This window comes from Rhinopithecus bieti, unplaced genomic scaffold (assembly GCF_001698545.2).
Source record: "Rhinopithecus bieti isolate Rb0 unplaced genomic scaffold, ASM169854v2 scaffold_14937, whole genome shotgun sequence".
In the NCBI taxonomy this organism is placed as follows: Eukaryota; Metazoa; Chordata; class Mammalia; order Primates; family Cercopithecidae; genus Rhinopithecus; species Rhinopithecus bieti.
Genome location: NW_016808492.1, coordinates 1,835,008 through 1,851,733, shown reverse-complemented (window position 1 = coordinate 1,851,733; position 16,726 = coordinate 1,835,008). Strand labels below are relative to the sequence as shown.

The window sequence follows — 16,726 nt, the reverse complement described above, 5'->3', positions numbered from 1 at the left end:
GGCACTATTCACAATAGCAAAGACTTGGAATCAACCCAAATGTCCATCTGTGACAGACTGGATTAAGAAAATGTGGCACATATACACCATGGAATACTATGCAGCCATAAAAAAGGATGAGTTTGTGTCCTTTGTAGGGACATGGATGCAGCTGGAAACCATCATTCTTAGCAAACTATCACAAGAAGAGAAAACCAAACACCGCATGTTCTCACTCATAGGTGGGAACTGAACAATGAGATCACTTGGACTCGGGAAGGGGAACATCACACACTGGGGCCTATCATGGAGGGGGGGGGAGGGATTGCACTGGGAGTTATACCTGATGTAAATGATGAGTTGATGGGTGCTGACGAGTTGACGGGTGCAGCACACCAGCATGGCACAAGTGTACATATGTAACAAACCTGCACATTATGCACATGTACCCTAGAACTTAAAGTATAGTAAAAAAATAAAGAAAAAAGAAAAAAAAATGCCGATCTATTGTTAGAATTAAAAACAGAAAACTGTCACTTACATCTATTTCTATGGTCTGCTCTGTATGAAGGAGATAGGATTTAATACAGCACTAAAAATATTTATGCTTTATATCTTGTTTCTCACAATACTCTTCTCTTTTCAAAAAGAAATCTTTTTCTATGCCTCTTGTATAACAATGGAGTTTATCTTTCTTTAGGAAGTCAGTAATTAACATATCTTTGTTTACTAAAACCGTGGTGCTAACCAAAACTAGGAATTGGATAAAGGTAAATGAGAAAGATTTCCTTAGAAACTTTTATATAGAATTTGTGTTTTTTTTTCTTTATTTCTCTGTGGTCAAACGTTTTATCTGTTCCCTTTAATCTTATGAATGTACGAATAAGCCTGATTCGGGCTGCCTGAAACTTTTTATCTTTGTTGTAATAGATAAAGGCGAATGTGAAAATGTGTAAATATAGAAAATGTAAATTATAGTAAAAGCTATAGCAATTCAGGCATCTTAATTTTAGAGAAAAATATAAGTGAGAATTTATAAGTTTAATAGTAAAATCCAAATTAATAAGTATATTGTCATTCATGCTTATAATTTATTAGTGTCTACAAAAGTTTTCTGTTTCCAGATTTAGATTTTTGCCAAGCTAAATGTCTGATATAGACGTGGGACAAAATTCTACTTAGGAAAATTGAGGACTTTGCTTTGCTGCCTTGTTGATTTTTGACTAAATGGCTGATCTGTATTCTTTCTTTTTGTCTAGGTTTCAAAGACTAGGAAGAGTATATTGCTACAATGTTGCCCATTTATTTGTTAGAAATTAGGATAGGTAACTTAAAGATTTCTTCATGTTAAAGGTTTAGAATAAAACAAAGAGCAAAGTATAAACTTGGGAGAACTCCAAGGTGTTTTAAAATGTTGGGATTGCGATAGCATAACCATTTGAGGGAAGGAGTTAACCACTGAAACATTGTACTTTATTTACCTTGACAGTTCCTAACTGGGGACACCTCTCCTGTTCACTTACAAGGTTGCAAGACTGCTAGTGAAAGGCACAGAACTGTTGATGAAATCACCCTTCATATTAAGGAGAAGGCATCTATGATCTTAATTGTAACTCAGTTATTTCTGAAAAGGCAGGGTGGATCCATCAACTTCGCTCCTCTGTAAATTTTGTTTTGTTTTTCTCATTCTTCATATCTCATAGTTTTTCTGTTTCCATGTATAAGGCTTTCAATCATCCCTGCCTCTTTGGCCATTCTTCCCCATTTTGCTTTGTAATTGAAATTCAAGTCATGACCCTTCGGTGCCAAGCGCAAATTTCCCCACTTTTCTCACATTCCCAAGTAGACTTGATCATCTCTCTCGTTGCACTTCATCTGTCCTTTTCTTATGACATGATATTATTTATAGTTTGCCATTTGTTACTATTATTTGTGTACTTGACATGCCTCCACCAAATTTCAAACTTGTAGTAAGTAGCCATATCTTTTGAATTTTTTATTCCCATCATCATGTATTTTGAACAAAAAAGAACACTTATTATGTATCAGGCGCTGGATTGAGAGTAAGAGCTACATTAAAGAGCTCCAAAGTAGGAGATAGTGTAGTATACTATATAAATATTTCTGGAATTTAATAACTTTATTAACCTAGCAATAGTACATAATGTGTTTTTTAATGTTCTTTTTTGTTTTTCTTTGTTGTTGTTGTTTTTGAGACAGAGTCTCCCTCTGTCACCCAGGCTGGAGTGCAGTGGTGTGATCTCAGCTCACCACAACCTCTGCCTCTGGGTTCAAGCAATTCTCGTGCCTCAGTCTCCCGAGTAGCTGGGACTGCCGATGTGCACCACCATGCCTGGCTAATTTTTATATTTTTACTACAGACAGGGTCTCACTATGTTGCCAAGGCTGTTCTTGAACTCCTGAGCTCAAGCAACCTGCCTGCCTCAGCCTCCCAAAGTTCTGGGATTACAGGTGTGAGCCACTGTATGCAGCCTTTAATGTTCTTAAATGAGCAAAATTACTTTCTAACTATAAAGATTTAAAAATGTGTATTGTAGTGATCCCAATTGTTACGTAGGGTAGAAAATAGGCAAAATACGTAGGGTAGAAAATACAGAGGATAGAAAATAAGTAAATACTCAAGAGCTTGTATAGTGGTGATCATTGAATGGGGAGATCCTATTAAATTTTTTTGTATTTTCAGTTTTATTCATAAATAATATATTTATAGCCAGGAAAAGAAAAAAAATAGGTTTTTACAAAGGTACTGTATGTATTTAAACCTTTCCTAGTTTTTTACTTTAAAATATTTTGTATATCCATTTTACATGTTTAATAACACACACACACACAAATATTCCTTGCTGAAACCTAAAAAGTAGGCGTCTGATAGCAAGCAGTAAAACAAATATCTCTACCTTATATGAACTCCTAAAGCTTAAAGTCTTCAGCAAAGTGTTTTAACCGTTGCAGAAAATGAAATACAGTAGTTTCCCCTTATTCATGGGGAATATGTTTCAGTACCACTAGTGGATGCCTGAAACCGCAGATAGTACCAATCCTATGTATGCTGTGTTTTTGCCTATACATACATACTTACAATAAGGTTTAATTCATAAATAAGGCACAATAAGAGTTTAACAATAATAACTAATAATAGTATTAATAGAACAGTTGTGACAATAGATTGTAATAAAAGTTATGTGAACTTTGTGTCTCTCTCCAACTGCCTTCCCCACACCCTCATCAAACTATCTTATTGGTGTCCTATACCATGGGCAACTAAACTATACCACGTGGTACCCTATCTCACAGGTAACTAAACTATACCATGTGGTACCTATACCAAGGGTAACTAAAACTGTAGAAAGTGAAACATACCTGTATGACACCTGAGAGTAATAGGAATCATTTCATATGCCAGTGATGATAGCAGTTTCCCTTATGGGTATGTTAATGTTATTAGAATATAAGTTCTTGTTATATTGCTGTCATACTGAAATTTTCCACCAACTGAAGAAATGAGGAGCAAACCAGCATTATTTAAAACTTTGCTAAGTGAACATTATGTTTCTTTATGATTGATTATTGTACTTTTATAACAAAAGATGAATGTTGCTGTTTGTTCTTGGAAGTGATAATTGGTTGAGTTTTTTTTCTTTAACTTACTCTTCCATAAGCATATTTTTTGTCTTTCAGAGCTTAAATTTTAAACTTTTTATTTAATGGAAATGACTTTGAATTTTATCGTTTTGCCTTCTAAGATGGAATAAAATATGAAAGTTTATGCAGTAGATATACACCTGTACTTTTGGATAAGCACTTAATCTGTTTTAAATTCATTTTCAGTAAGAAGACCTCAATAGCAATAATATATCCTAATGGGAATTATATATCTGCTCTTAATTACTTTATTAAACAAAGGGTGCTCATTTGTTAAGTTTTATTATCATCAGATGTGGCAATTAACAGACTTCTAGCACCAAGGAAGCCATAATATATTTCAAGTAGCAAAGAAATCTGTTTCTCTTCATTCAGAATTAAAATTTTGTTTGTTTATATTAAATAATCGAAAGGTGTAAAAACTGAAGTTCATGGAGGTTAACTGAAGTTCGTGGAGGTTAAGTGATTAGCTTATAGCTAATCCTGTTTTCCCTATTTTAAGAATTAAATTTAATTATACTTCTATTGCAGACTGAATTGAGGCCACCTATAAAATTATATGTAAGATTAAAATATGAAGAAATAGAGGTACAAAAAATGTGGAGTTTCATGATGAGGCCCAGGGAAAATTAGTATGCATATAAAACCATAATACATAATCCTACAGTATTCTTTAAAAGGTGGATTGTTAATTTGCATCTGGGCATCCAAAAAGGGAAATCTGAATAATTTCAACATTCAGCCAATGTAGTCACATAATGTATAAATATATTCCAGTGTATATGTGAGTGTAAAAAGATTGAATAGCCCTTGTCTAAAATTCTTGGGACTAGAAGTATTTTGGAGTTCAGATTTTTTTGGATTTTGGAATACTTGCAGTATACTTAACCAGTTGAGCACCCATAATCCAACAGTGTGAAATGTGAAATGTTCTAATGAACAGTTCTTTTGATCATCATGTTGGCACTCACAAAATTTTGGATTTTGGAGCGTTTCAGATTTTATATTTTCAGATTAGGAATACTTAACCTGTGTATATATTAAATGCCAGTTGCTCAGAAAATGTATGTTTTCCTTGGCCCAGAACTCTATGAAAAATTTGTCTCTTCAGTGAAATATATGAATTGACATAAGTATTTGTTATTTGTACTATGTGTTTCTTCCTATTTGCTATTTTAATTTGGTCCCATGGGCTTTCAATACAAATTTTTAAATTAAATGACAAAATGTTCTGGTCAGACGATAACAACAACATGCTGTTACTTCTCTTCTTTGTTAGGAATTCTTGTGAAATCATGGGCACAAATCTTTGCCACCTCTAAAGCCCAAAAATTACTATTCCGGATCATAGATTGTTTACTGCTTCCACATACAGTATTACAGCAAGAGAAGGAACTGCCTGCACCTATGTTGTCAGCAATTCAGAAAAGTCTTCCTTTGTATCTCCAGGTATAGTATGTGCGGTTGCTTAAAAGTTTTAAAAAAGTGGAAACTTTGCCTTAAAAACATAGTTTACGAAATGCTGATTTAAAAACCGTACATTATAATCTCAAGTGATTGTGTGGCACATTTGTTGAACATATTTTAGATTGCTTTTATGTTTGGCTTTGGAAACAAAAATGAAAAAGCAGAGGAGCTTAAAGTTGAGAGAGGAGGTAGATGAGCACACTTATGGTAGTGTGCTCAGTATTTTTTTTTTTTTTTCAGACCTCATCAGTCAGACTGGGGGTGAGGAGATATAAGAGAATACACTATAGAGAACATCAGAGGTAAAAGAGCAAAATGGGTAGGAGTTGGAGGGCTTTTCATTTCAGAGGGAGCAACATGTACAAGGGCATGAGCTTTAAGAAAATATGGCACACTGAGGAAAATCAAATGGTTCTGTTGTGGCTAGAGATTGATATGGCAGGAGACATGTAATGGAGGGCTTTATATTCCATCCTAAGAAGTTTGGACTTAATCATTTAGATGGGGACCTGATGAATTTTTAGCAGAGAAGTAGAGTGGCATAATGATACTTACATTTTAGAAAGATGATTCTGGTGGCAATATGTAAGATAGTTGGTATGGAGGTTTTGGAAAGCAGTGGTGACGAGTTCATTGTAATAATCCACATATTGTCAGAAGGTTTTGACCTAAGGCAGTGGGAATAAAACCCATAACAGCAGATTTCAAAAACATTTGGGAGCTGTGATTAAGAGTACTTGCTAAGTGAGTGTTGTGGAGGAACTCAAAGAAGTGAAATACTTCCTGGATTCCAGAGTGGCTATCTGCATAGATAGTAGTTCTACTCACTAACCTGGGAAATCCTGGAGATGTCGGGATGAAGGTAAGGATTGGTTTCTGAGCAGCTTTAGTTTGAGGTAAGCAGTTGGAAATATTCATATGCCATTCAGGAAAGGATGAGGCTAGAGATGTACTTTATTATTTATTAGTGTCTGATATTGAAGATAAGTGCTTCTTAATTTGAGGTCCAACAAGGGAAGCTGAGGAGGAAAGGGAAAATGGATTTTGATTACATAACATTCTCTTTTCAAAGATGTATTTCGTAACAGAGTTTTAAGATTTCTGAGAAGTTTTAAATTTTCCCTCTAATTTTTATTCATAATAGCATTTAAAATGAAGTTTAGCCTGTTATCTAACAGAATGATAAAAAGGGGAAGCAGCCACACCACAGACTGAACCGCCAATCTCACAGAGGGAGAGATGAATAGAGGGGAGTGGTGGGTAGCAGGAGAGTCTGGAATATTTCTTCCCTGTGGTCCTCTTAAACCCAAACAGTCCATTTTAATAAGAATTCTCACAAGCTTTGTAAGTGGTAAATTTAAAAATTTGGTGTATTATCTATTTGGCAGAACTGGAGCTATGTCTTTAATTTCTTCATGGTACCCAGCTCTCCTCTTTGGAATTTTCAGAAAATATTCATTTATTACTTCATTTTCTTCTAATTTAATGTGCTTTTCCTTAAACCATTCAAGAAACAGAGTTGGTGGTGGTGGGTGGATTGGGGGGGTTCATTGTTTGATTTTTTCAGTTGTTTATTTGGTACAATTTTAATAGCTGTATGCTATTTTTCATTACAAATAAACTTTCAGAATTTCTTATTGGGTAAATACCCGTTTACAACTAAAATGGAGACTTCAAACATTTTAAATGATTTCTCTTGGAAAACACATTGTGAGTCACCAAGTACCAAATTAAAAGTTAACTTTTAGAATATAATGTATTGTTGTGTTGGTTATTATATGATTATCTATATTTAGTAGCATTTAATATTTAGTAATACTAGCAGAAAACATTTTCTCTCAGGGTATTGGTTTAATTGTTTAAGTGTTAAATACTGTAATATATATGAAAGTATTTTGTTAACTGCTATACAAATGGAAGCAAAATAAACAGACATGCAACAAGATATCAAGAGTTCTGTGTGACTTTATTAAACTCTTCACTTTTCTAAACCTTAGTTATCCTAACTGTAAAAGGGAGATACAGTATTACTAACTCAATGGTTCTTTGAGAAATTTAAATGAAATAGTGAATATAAAGCACACAGCACAGTGCCTGTTATAGGAAAACTAAGTAAATTGTTATTCTGAGTCTTAATTTCCATATTCTTTACCCTTTGTTACTACTTTTAAAAAAAAATTCAGATTTTAGCATGGAAGACTTTTAGCAAAAATTGTATAGTCTTAGACAAAATAACCGGTACCTAGAAAAAAATGACTTAAAGATGTTTTATAACATTTTAAGTACATATAAATGTAGTTGATGAGCAAAATGTTCAAGTGTTCTGAGATTAGAGGAAAAGAATCTGCCTTTGTCTTCCTACACTTCTCCCCTGCTTCCTTTGTTTATGCCTCAAAGACGTACATGCTTAGATACCATATCATATGTGTTGCCCAGGCTTAACTCCTTGTAATTCGTATGTACATTATCTGTTGATTACGTGAGGTATCCTTTTTGATTGTTATATTCTCACATGAATATTAATGCTGGGGACTTCATTAGTGAGTTTCTAAATGTTGTTTGTTCTTTGAAACTTTACCTCTTAGTATTTCTTACTTTTTTTCCTCGTAGGGCATCTGTATCGTGTGTTGTCAATCTCAAAATCCGAGTGCCTATTTGAATCAATTGCTAGGGAATGTTATTGAGCAGTATATTGGGCGATTTCTTCCAGCTTCACCATATGTTTCAGATCTTGGACAACATCCTGTTTTGCTGGCATTGAGAAACACAGCCACTGTTCCGCCAATATCATCTCTAAAGAAATGCATTGTACAAGTCATAAGGTACATCTAAATATTACATATAGGTGGTATGTACAAATTATTAAGCTGTATTAAAAAGTGATGAAGTGGCATTTCAAACATGTTGGCAACCCTTAGCATACTAGAAGTTCAGAAGCTTTTTTTTTTCCCTGAGAAGCATTATCTAAGAATTTATTAAAATGACATTTGCTTATGGCAGCCTAAGACAATGCCCTTTAAACTGCTTCTCTTTTCTCTGTGTAGCTATTACCTTCCCTATATATGTCCTAAAGGTACATTTTTGCTTTTCAGTTTTTCATCAGATAAACAATATTTGTATTTTATACTGTAAAAAACACAGTAATTATATTTGGCTGGGTGTGGTGGCTCACACCTATAATCCCAGCCCTTTGGGAGGCAGAGGTTGGTGGATCATTTAAGGTCAGGAGTTTGAGACCAGCCTGATCAACATAGTGAAACCCGGTCTCTACTAAAAATACAAAAAAATTAGCTGGGCATGCTAGTGGATGGCTATCATCCCAGCTACTCAGGAGCCTGAGGCAGGAAAACTGCTTGAATCTGGGAGGCGGAGGTTGCAGTGAGCCGGCATTTCACCACTGCACTCTAGCCTGGGCAACAGAGCGAGACACTATCTCAAAAACATAAAATATAGTAATTATATTTTATAAAGATAATTAAGTGAAAAAATGAATGCTAATATTGGAAATGAAGCACCCTGAAATCTTATTTTGTTAGTTTACTCTTAACTCAGTTTTATTAAGCAAATGAAAAATGAAACTTCTTAAATATTCTACTAACTCCATATCCTTTAACATTAGGAAGTTCAGTAATAAAAAATGTTTTGTCATTGTCTTCATGTAGTATTTATTTTATATGAAATTAGTTTTAAACATTAAGATGCTATGATGATATATGTTATTCTTATCTAGTATTAGTTTTCTGTGTTTTTTAATGACCCAATATTATCTGTTACCTCTCATTATAGAATTCCATGCCAAATTCTGTCTCCCCTCTCACCATTTTGAGTTCCTAGTGTCCTGTTACTCAGGTTTGGAAGCTTTATCTTCTTTGCTTCCTATCCTTGACCATCCTTTGGCAATCCTGACCTCCTTTTCCTATTTCTCTTCCCTTAGTACATTCCACCTAAACTATTGTCAGAATCTCCTAACTGCTTTCTGCATCCCTAGTCTTTTCTTCTAGTCCACCCTAAAAAATGCCCCCAGATTTTTTCCTAAAATATTATTTCATTATGAAACTTCCCTGCCATTAAACCTGCAAGATCTTTTTTGCCTGTGAAATAAATTTCACACTCCTTAGTTCTCTGCGATCCATCACTTAATGTTTCCAGATGTATTACATATGGTGTCATACAACCCCTAATAAGATTCGTATTGCCCCTCCAAAATGCCTCATACCTGCCTATGTCACAGCTTTATTCAAACTGCTTTCTCCATTAAAATGTCATTTTTGGGGGCTAAATCCCACCTATCTTTTATAAAACCTATACCTGATATGTCAGTGTACCATGTATGTTTCCTTTTTTGAAATCATATGCCCTGTACAGCTCAATTTGCAGAATTATGATAGTTTTGCCTTACTTGTATCTGAATTTCCAACAGGATTATAGTAACCTACCACAGTGTTTGAAATATTGTGTAAATAATTTTAGTACAATCTAAATGACAGATGCTGAAGTGAAATTGAATCTGTAAAACTGTTTAAAACCCCAGTGTTTAGGATCCCAGGATTAGTTGACTTTCCTATTTACTTAACATACGGTAAAATGTTTTCTCATGATTTATAGTTGAAGGCTTAAAATGTAACTTTTTTTTTTTAAATACTCAGGAAAGATACAGAGATTGCCTCCTATGACTTCTTCCATGCCATGCTTCTCTATTCCTGCACTCCCTCATCTGAGTTAGGGCTCTTTCCTCTGAATTCCTGAGAATTCTGTGCTTATCTTTGTCAAAAGCACCATTATGCTATATTGTAATTGTCTTTTTCTTTTTCTCATTTAACTTCTCCACTCGATGGTGGGCCTCTTGCTTTCAGAGACCATATTTTACTCAATTTTATATTCTTGTTCTTAGATATGTACCTGGCATTCCACTGGTACCCAATATATGTTTGTTCTAGGCACTAGGAATTCAGCAGTAAACAAAATAGGCAAACCTCAAATAATGAATTTTCTAATATGTAGTATTTTTTGGAAGTCACTGTAGGGAATAGAAATAATTACTAAGACATAGTTCTTATCCTTATGTTTATAATACTTAGTGATTTCTATTCCTCATTATGTTTATTATTACTTTGCAAATATATATTTTTATATGTGTGTGTGTATATATATATATATATGGATGTCTAGTTTATATTTAGCTGTATTTGACAGATCTTCACATTGTCTAGACATTTGCAGAAACTAAGCAATTCCAACTTTTATTTATTCACTTAATAAATGTATACCGAACACTCATTATGAGCCTGGACCTGTTCTAAGAGGTGGGACTAAAGAAAGATTAGTCAAATTATTATCCTTATGATCTCTCTTGAGTTCTAATACTAAATTTTATCTTGTCTTGAGAGGTAATACTTAATCCTAAATTAGTTCTCTGAGTCTTTAACTTACTGGAGGAAGGAAGGAGATAAAGCTTGAATGTCCTATCTTATTCCTAGGACAGTCCTCTGTTTATGTGGAAAAATAAGACTCCTCCCAAGTCCTTACATAAATAGATATGAAGAGAGATTTCTTTATGCAAATTTAACATTAGAGAAAATGTTGCAGCATTGAGGACCCATAAAGGATATCAAACTTGTATTAGAAAGGAAAAAAAAAACCCACAAATTAACAATTAGGCTTTCATTTAGATTTTGAGTTCATTGTAAAACAAGGTTGCTTTCAGTTTAGTTTGTGACTGACTATATTGTGCTTTGGCCCTGAGAGCACACCAAAAGGATATACAACTGTATTAATTTTGGGGGGTAAATTTTGCCAGTATCTTTAAAGTGTGTGCCATTTGTTCTTGCTCTATTGAAGCTTTAAGCAGAGAATATACAAAATTTTGCTTCTTTTCAGGAAATCCTACCTTGAGTATAAGGGGTCCTCACCTCCTCCTCGCTTAGCATCCATTCTGGCCTTCATCCTCCAACTCTTCAAGGAAACTAACACAGACGTTTATGAAGTCGAACTACTCCTCCCTGGCATTTTAAAATGCTTGGTGTTAGTCGGTGAACCACAAGGTTAGTTTGTTTGTAAGGTTATTTTTGTTACCATTTTCTTTTCACAAATTAAGAAACTACTGTTTCCCATCAGTTTAATGGATAGTTACAAAATGTATGTGCTTCTTTTATATCTCTTGATAGGGGTCATGGTTAAAGAATAAACTCCAGCTAGGAGCTCAGGTTAGGTATGATAAAATGGTTACAAACTGAGATGTTTTTGGTCCATTTTAGTTTTGGCTTTTTTTTCCTCCTTGAGGCAAATAGTTTATTTAAGGGCTACTTCCTTTGATTAGATTTGGTAACCTCTCAAAGAATATTTGTTAAATCTGACTTCAGTATTAAAGGCAATTTGTTAAATATCAAGTAATGAGAGGTCATCATACTTTTTTTATTCAGGTTTTTGCTGAAATATCTAAGCTGATTTTTGGGGCAAACTGGTAGGGGTCCTTTGATTCTACTCCTTTTGTTTTCAGTCTCATCAACCTTACTTCTAGTGATTGCTTAAAAATAACATTTATTGGCCTGGCATAATGGCTCATACCTGTAATCCCAGCACTTTGGGATAGAGCTCTTAGGTCAGAACAAATCTCAATCACTGACCTCAAAGGAGCCTGAATTTGATTAGATTAGTCCTTAAAGCAATTTATGCCCCAGGGTATTACTAAAAACATTAAAGCAATCACCCAGAAATTAATTAGCAGAGCGTAACAGCTGAGTGTGAGAGTCCTGCCAAAACCATTGTCTTCACATGGAGACTGTGGGTATACCCGAGGTTACACCACCTCAGGAGCAACATCTAAGGCAGTGAGAGGGCAAGAGGAGGAGTAGACTTCATTATTTGAAAGCGCAATTTTCGCCAAAAAATTACAGGACTTGCAAAGAAACAGGCACGTACAATCCATATACTGAGAAGAAAAGCAGGCAACATAAACTGCCAGTGACAGCAGTCAGATATTGTCTTTAATAGACAAGGACTTCAAAGTAACTATTATAAATATATTCATAGAACTAAAGGAATGTGTAATAAATGAAGAAAAGGAAAGTTTGGTGACAATAGGGAAAGAAGTTTTATGAAAAGAACCAAATGGAAATTTTGGAGTTAAAGTTCAATAGCTGAGTTAAAAATTTCACCAGAGGGACTCATTAGTGGATTAGAACTGGCAGAAGAAAGAATTAGCAAACTTGAACATAGATCAATATAGATAATGTAATCTAAAGCACAGAGGAAAAAAAAATGAAGAAAATGAACAGAGCTGTTGAGAAATGTGGAACACCATTAAGTGCACCATATATATAACAGGTGAACCAGGAGAAAGCAAAAAAAATTGAAAATAAAATAAGTAAATAAGTGTGTGTGTATATATGTGTGTGTGTGTATATATATATATATTGTTTTTTTGGGACGGAGTCTCGCTCCTTCCCCCAGGCTGGAGTGCAGTGGCGCGATACCGGCTCACTGCAAGCTGTGCCTCCCAGGTTCACGCCATTCTCCTGCCTCAGCCTCCCGAGTAGCTGGGACTATAGGTGCCCGCCGCCACGCCTGGCTAATTTTTTTGTATTTTAAATAGAGATGGGGTTTCACCATGTTAGCAGGATGGTCTTGATCTGACCTCATGATCCGCCCGCCTCGGGCTCCCAAAGTGCTGGGATTACAGGGGTGAGCGAGACACCACGCCCAACCTAAAATAATACATAATGTCTAAAATTTTTTAAAGTTTATTCAAGAATATTAACTTATACATTCAGGAAGTTCAGCTAACTCCAGGTAAGGTAAATGCAAAAAGATCCACAAACAGATACATCATAGTAAAGATGCCAAAAGCTAAAGGCCAAGAGAAAATCTTGGAAGTAGCCAGAGAAAAATGACTCGTCCTCTATGAGAAACTCTGGTAACATTAACAGCTGACTTCTCAAAGGAAACGGTGGGGGCCAGAGACAGTGGGATGACATTCAGAGGATTTAAAGCAGGAGGGTAGAGGGGGACCTGTCAACCAAGAATCTTTTTTTAGCAAAGCTACCTTTCAAAACCGAAGGTGAAACAGACATTCTCAAGTAAATTAAAGCTGAGAGAATTTGTTGCTAACAGACCCACCTTTTAACAAAATGCTAAAGGAAGTTTTTCAGACTGAGACTGACCCCAGGCAGTAATTCAGATCCACATACACACAAAAGAATTCTAGTAAAGATTATCATATTATTATTAAGACAGTATGAATGCACATTTTTTCACCTTTATTCTCTTAACTGGTTTTTAAGAAGCATTTGTATAATATAATATTGTTGAGCCTATAACATATAGAAATATAGTTACCAATAATAATACAAAGAAGGTGGTGAGAGCAAAACAGTATTAGGCTAAGGAAAGGACTCCACATGGCAACTCAAATACCCAGGAATAAATGAAGAAAAAAAAAAAAAAGAAAAGATAAATAAGAAGGTTAATACAGGATTAGTGTTCCGTATCCAAAATGCTTGGGAACAGAAGTGTTTTGTGTATCAGATTCTTTTGGATTTTTGAATATTTGCATATATATTATGAGGTATCTTAGCAGCAGGACTCAAGTCTAAACATGAAATTCATTTATGTTTCATATACACCTTAAACATGTCTCCTGAAGGTAGTTTTTTACAATATTTATAAATTGTATATGCAGCCTGTCACATGAAGTCAGGTGTGGAATTTTCAGCTTATGGCATCATGTCAGCTGTTAAATACTTTGAGATTTTGAAGCATTTGGAATTTTGGATCTTTGGATTATGAATGCTGGACCTGTATAGCAGAAGTTAAGATATGTATTTGCTGTTCTCTCTTTTCTTAGCTTCTTTGAAAGACATAAATTTATATAAAGTAAAATTACAACAGTATATTTTAACTTTTAACATTTGTAGATATTATATAATAGGTATAACAATACCACAAAAAGGGAGAGAAAGAAATAGAGCTATACAGTGCATAGGATTTCTGTTTCTGTATTAGTATAAATTTGAAGCTCTGATAAGGTATATATGATTAACTTAGAGTGACCACAAAGGAAATAGTTCAAAAATAATTAATAATGAAATAGGCTGAACGCCCCAATTAAAAGACACAGACTGGTAAATTGAATAGAGTCAAGACTCTTCAGTGTGCTGTATTCGAGAGACCCATCTCATGTGCAAAGGCTCAAAATAAAGGGATTAAGGAAGATTTACCAAGCAAATGGAAAGCAAAAAAAAATCAGGGGTTGCAATCCTAGTCTCTGATAAAAAAGAGTTTAAACCAACAAAGATCAAAAGAGACAAAGAAGGCCATTACATAGTGGTTAAGGGATCAATGCAACAGGAAGAGCTAACTATCCTAACTATGTATGCACCCAATACAGGAGCACCCAGATTCATAAAGCAAGTTCTTAGAGACCTACAAAGAGACTTAGACTCCCACACAATAATAGTGGGAGACTTTAACACCCCACTGTCAAACACCCCACTGTCAATATTAGATCAATGAGACAGAAACTTAACAAGGATATCCAGGACTTGAACTCAGCTCTGGACCAAGCAGACCCAAGAGACATCGATAGAACTCTCCACCCCAGATCAGCAGAATATACATTCTTGTCAGCACCACATTGCACTTACTCTAAAATTGACCACATAATTGGGAGTAAAACACTCCTCAGCAAATGTAAAAGAACAGAAATCACAGCAACCTGTCTCTCAGACCACAGTGCCATCCAATTAGAACTCAAGATTAAGAAACTCACTCAAAACTGCAAAACTACATGGAAACTGAACAAGCTGTTCCTGAATGACTACTGGATAAATAACAAAATGAAGCCAGAAATAAAGATGTTCTTTGAAACCAATGAGTACAAACACACAATGTACCAGAATCTCTGGGACACATTTAAAGCAGTGTGTAGAGGGAAATTTATAGCACTAAATGCCCACAAGAGAAAGCAGAAAGATCTAAAATTGACACTCTAACATCACAATTAAAAGAACTAGAGAAGCAAGAGCGAACAGATTCAAAGCTAGCAGAAGGCAAGAAATAACTAAGATCAGAGCAGAACTGAAAGAGATAGAGAAACAAAAAAACTTTCAAAAAAATCAGTGAATAAAGCCAGGAACTGGTTTTTTGAAAAGATCAACAAAATAGACCGCTAGCCAAACTAAGAAGAAGAGAGAAGAATCAAACAGACACAATAAAAAATGATAAAGGTGTTATCACCAATCCCACAGAAATCCAAAGTATGATCAGAGAATACTATAAACACCTCTACACAGATAAACTAGAAAATCTAGAAGAGTTGGATAAATTCCTGGACACATACACCCTCCCAAGACTAAACCAGGAAGAAGTCGAATCTCTGAATAGACCAATAACAGGTACTGAAATTGAGGCAGTAATTAATAGCCTACCAGCCAAAAAAAGCCCAGGGCCAGACAGGTTCACAGCTGATTTCTACCAGAGTTACAAAGAGGAGCTGGAAACATTCCTTCTGAAACTATTCCAATCAATAGAAAAAGAAGGAATCCTCCCTAATTCATTTTATGAGGCCGTCATCATCCTGATAACTAAAACCTGGCAAAGACACAACAAAAAAGGGAACTATTAGGCCAGTATCCCTGATGAACACCAATGCGAAAATCCTCAATAAAATACTGGCAAATCGAATCCAGCAGCTCATCAGAAAGCTTATCTACCACGATCAAGTCGGCTTCATCCCTGGGATGCAAGGCTGGTCGAACATAAGCAAATCAATAAACATAATCCATCATGTAAACAGAACCGACAACAAAAACCATATGATTATCTCCACAGATGTAGAAAAGGCCTTCGACAAAATTCAACAGTACTTCGTGCTAAAAACTCAATAAACTAGGTATTGATGGAACGTATCTCAAAATAATAAAAGCTATTTATGACAAACCCACAGCCAATATTATACTGAATAGACAAAACTGGAAGCATTCTCTTTGAAAACTGGTGCAAGACAAGGATGCCCTTTCTCATCACTCCTCTTCAACACAGTATTGGAAGTTCTGGCCAGGGTAGTTAGGCAAGAGAAAGCAATAAAGTGCATTCAGTTAGGAAAAGAGGAAGTCAAATTGTCTCTGTTTGCAGATGACATGATTATATATTTAGAAAACCCCATCGTCTCAGCCCAAAATCTCCTTAAGCTGATAAGCCGCTTCAGCAAAGTCTCAGGATACAAAATCAATGTGCAAAAATCACAAACATTCCTATACACCAATAACAGACAGAGAGCCAAATCATGAGTGAACCCCCATTCACAATTGCTACAGAGAGAATAAAATACCTAGGAATACAACTTACAAGGGATGTGAAGGACCTTCTCAAGGAGAACTACAAACCACTGCTCAATGAAATAAAGTAAAAGAGGGCACAAACAAATGGAAGAACATTCCATACTCATGGATAGAAGGAATCAGTATCGTGAAAATGACCATACTCCCCAAAGTATTTATAGATTCAATGCTATTCCCATCAAGCTACCGCTGACTTTCTTCACAGAATTTGAAAAAAAACTATTTTAAATTTCATACGGAACTAAAAAATTATGTGCATTGCTGAGATAATCCTAACCAAA

The 16,726-nt window shown here is 35.0% G+C and overlaps 1 protein-coding gene across 4 annotated transcripts in view; it reads left to right on the top strand.

Moving 5' to 3' along the window:
- Positions 1–16,726, top strand: part of MMS22L (MMS22 like, DNA repair protein) — a 167,556-nt gene that overhangs the window by 116,814 nt on the left and 34,016 nt on the right. For all 4 annotated transcript variants that reach the window (XM_017886760.1, XM_017886761.1, XM_017886759.1 and 1 more), the window contains 3 exons: positions 4,922–5,091; positions 7,720–7,931; positions 10,987–11,150. In XM_017886760.1, coding sequence (XP_017742249.1) covers positions 4,922–5,091; positions 7,720–7,931; positions 10,987–11,150 — 546 coding nt within the window. The remainder of the gene's footprint in view (positions 1–4,921; positions 5,092–7,719; positions 7,932–10,986; positions 11,151–16,726) is intronic.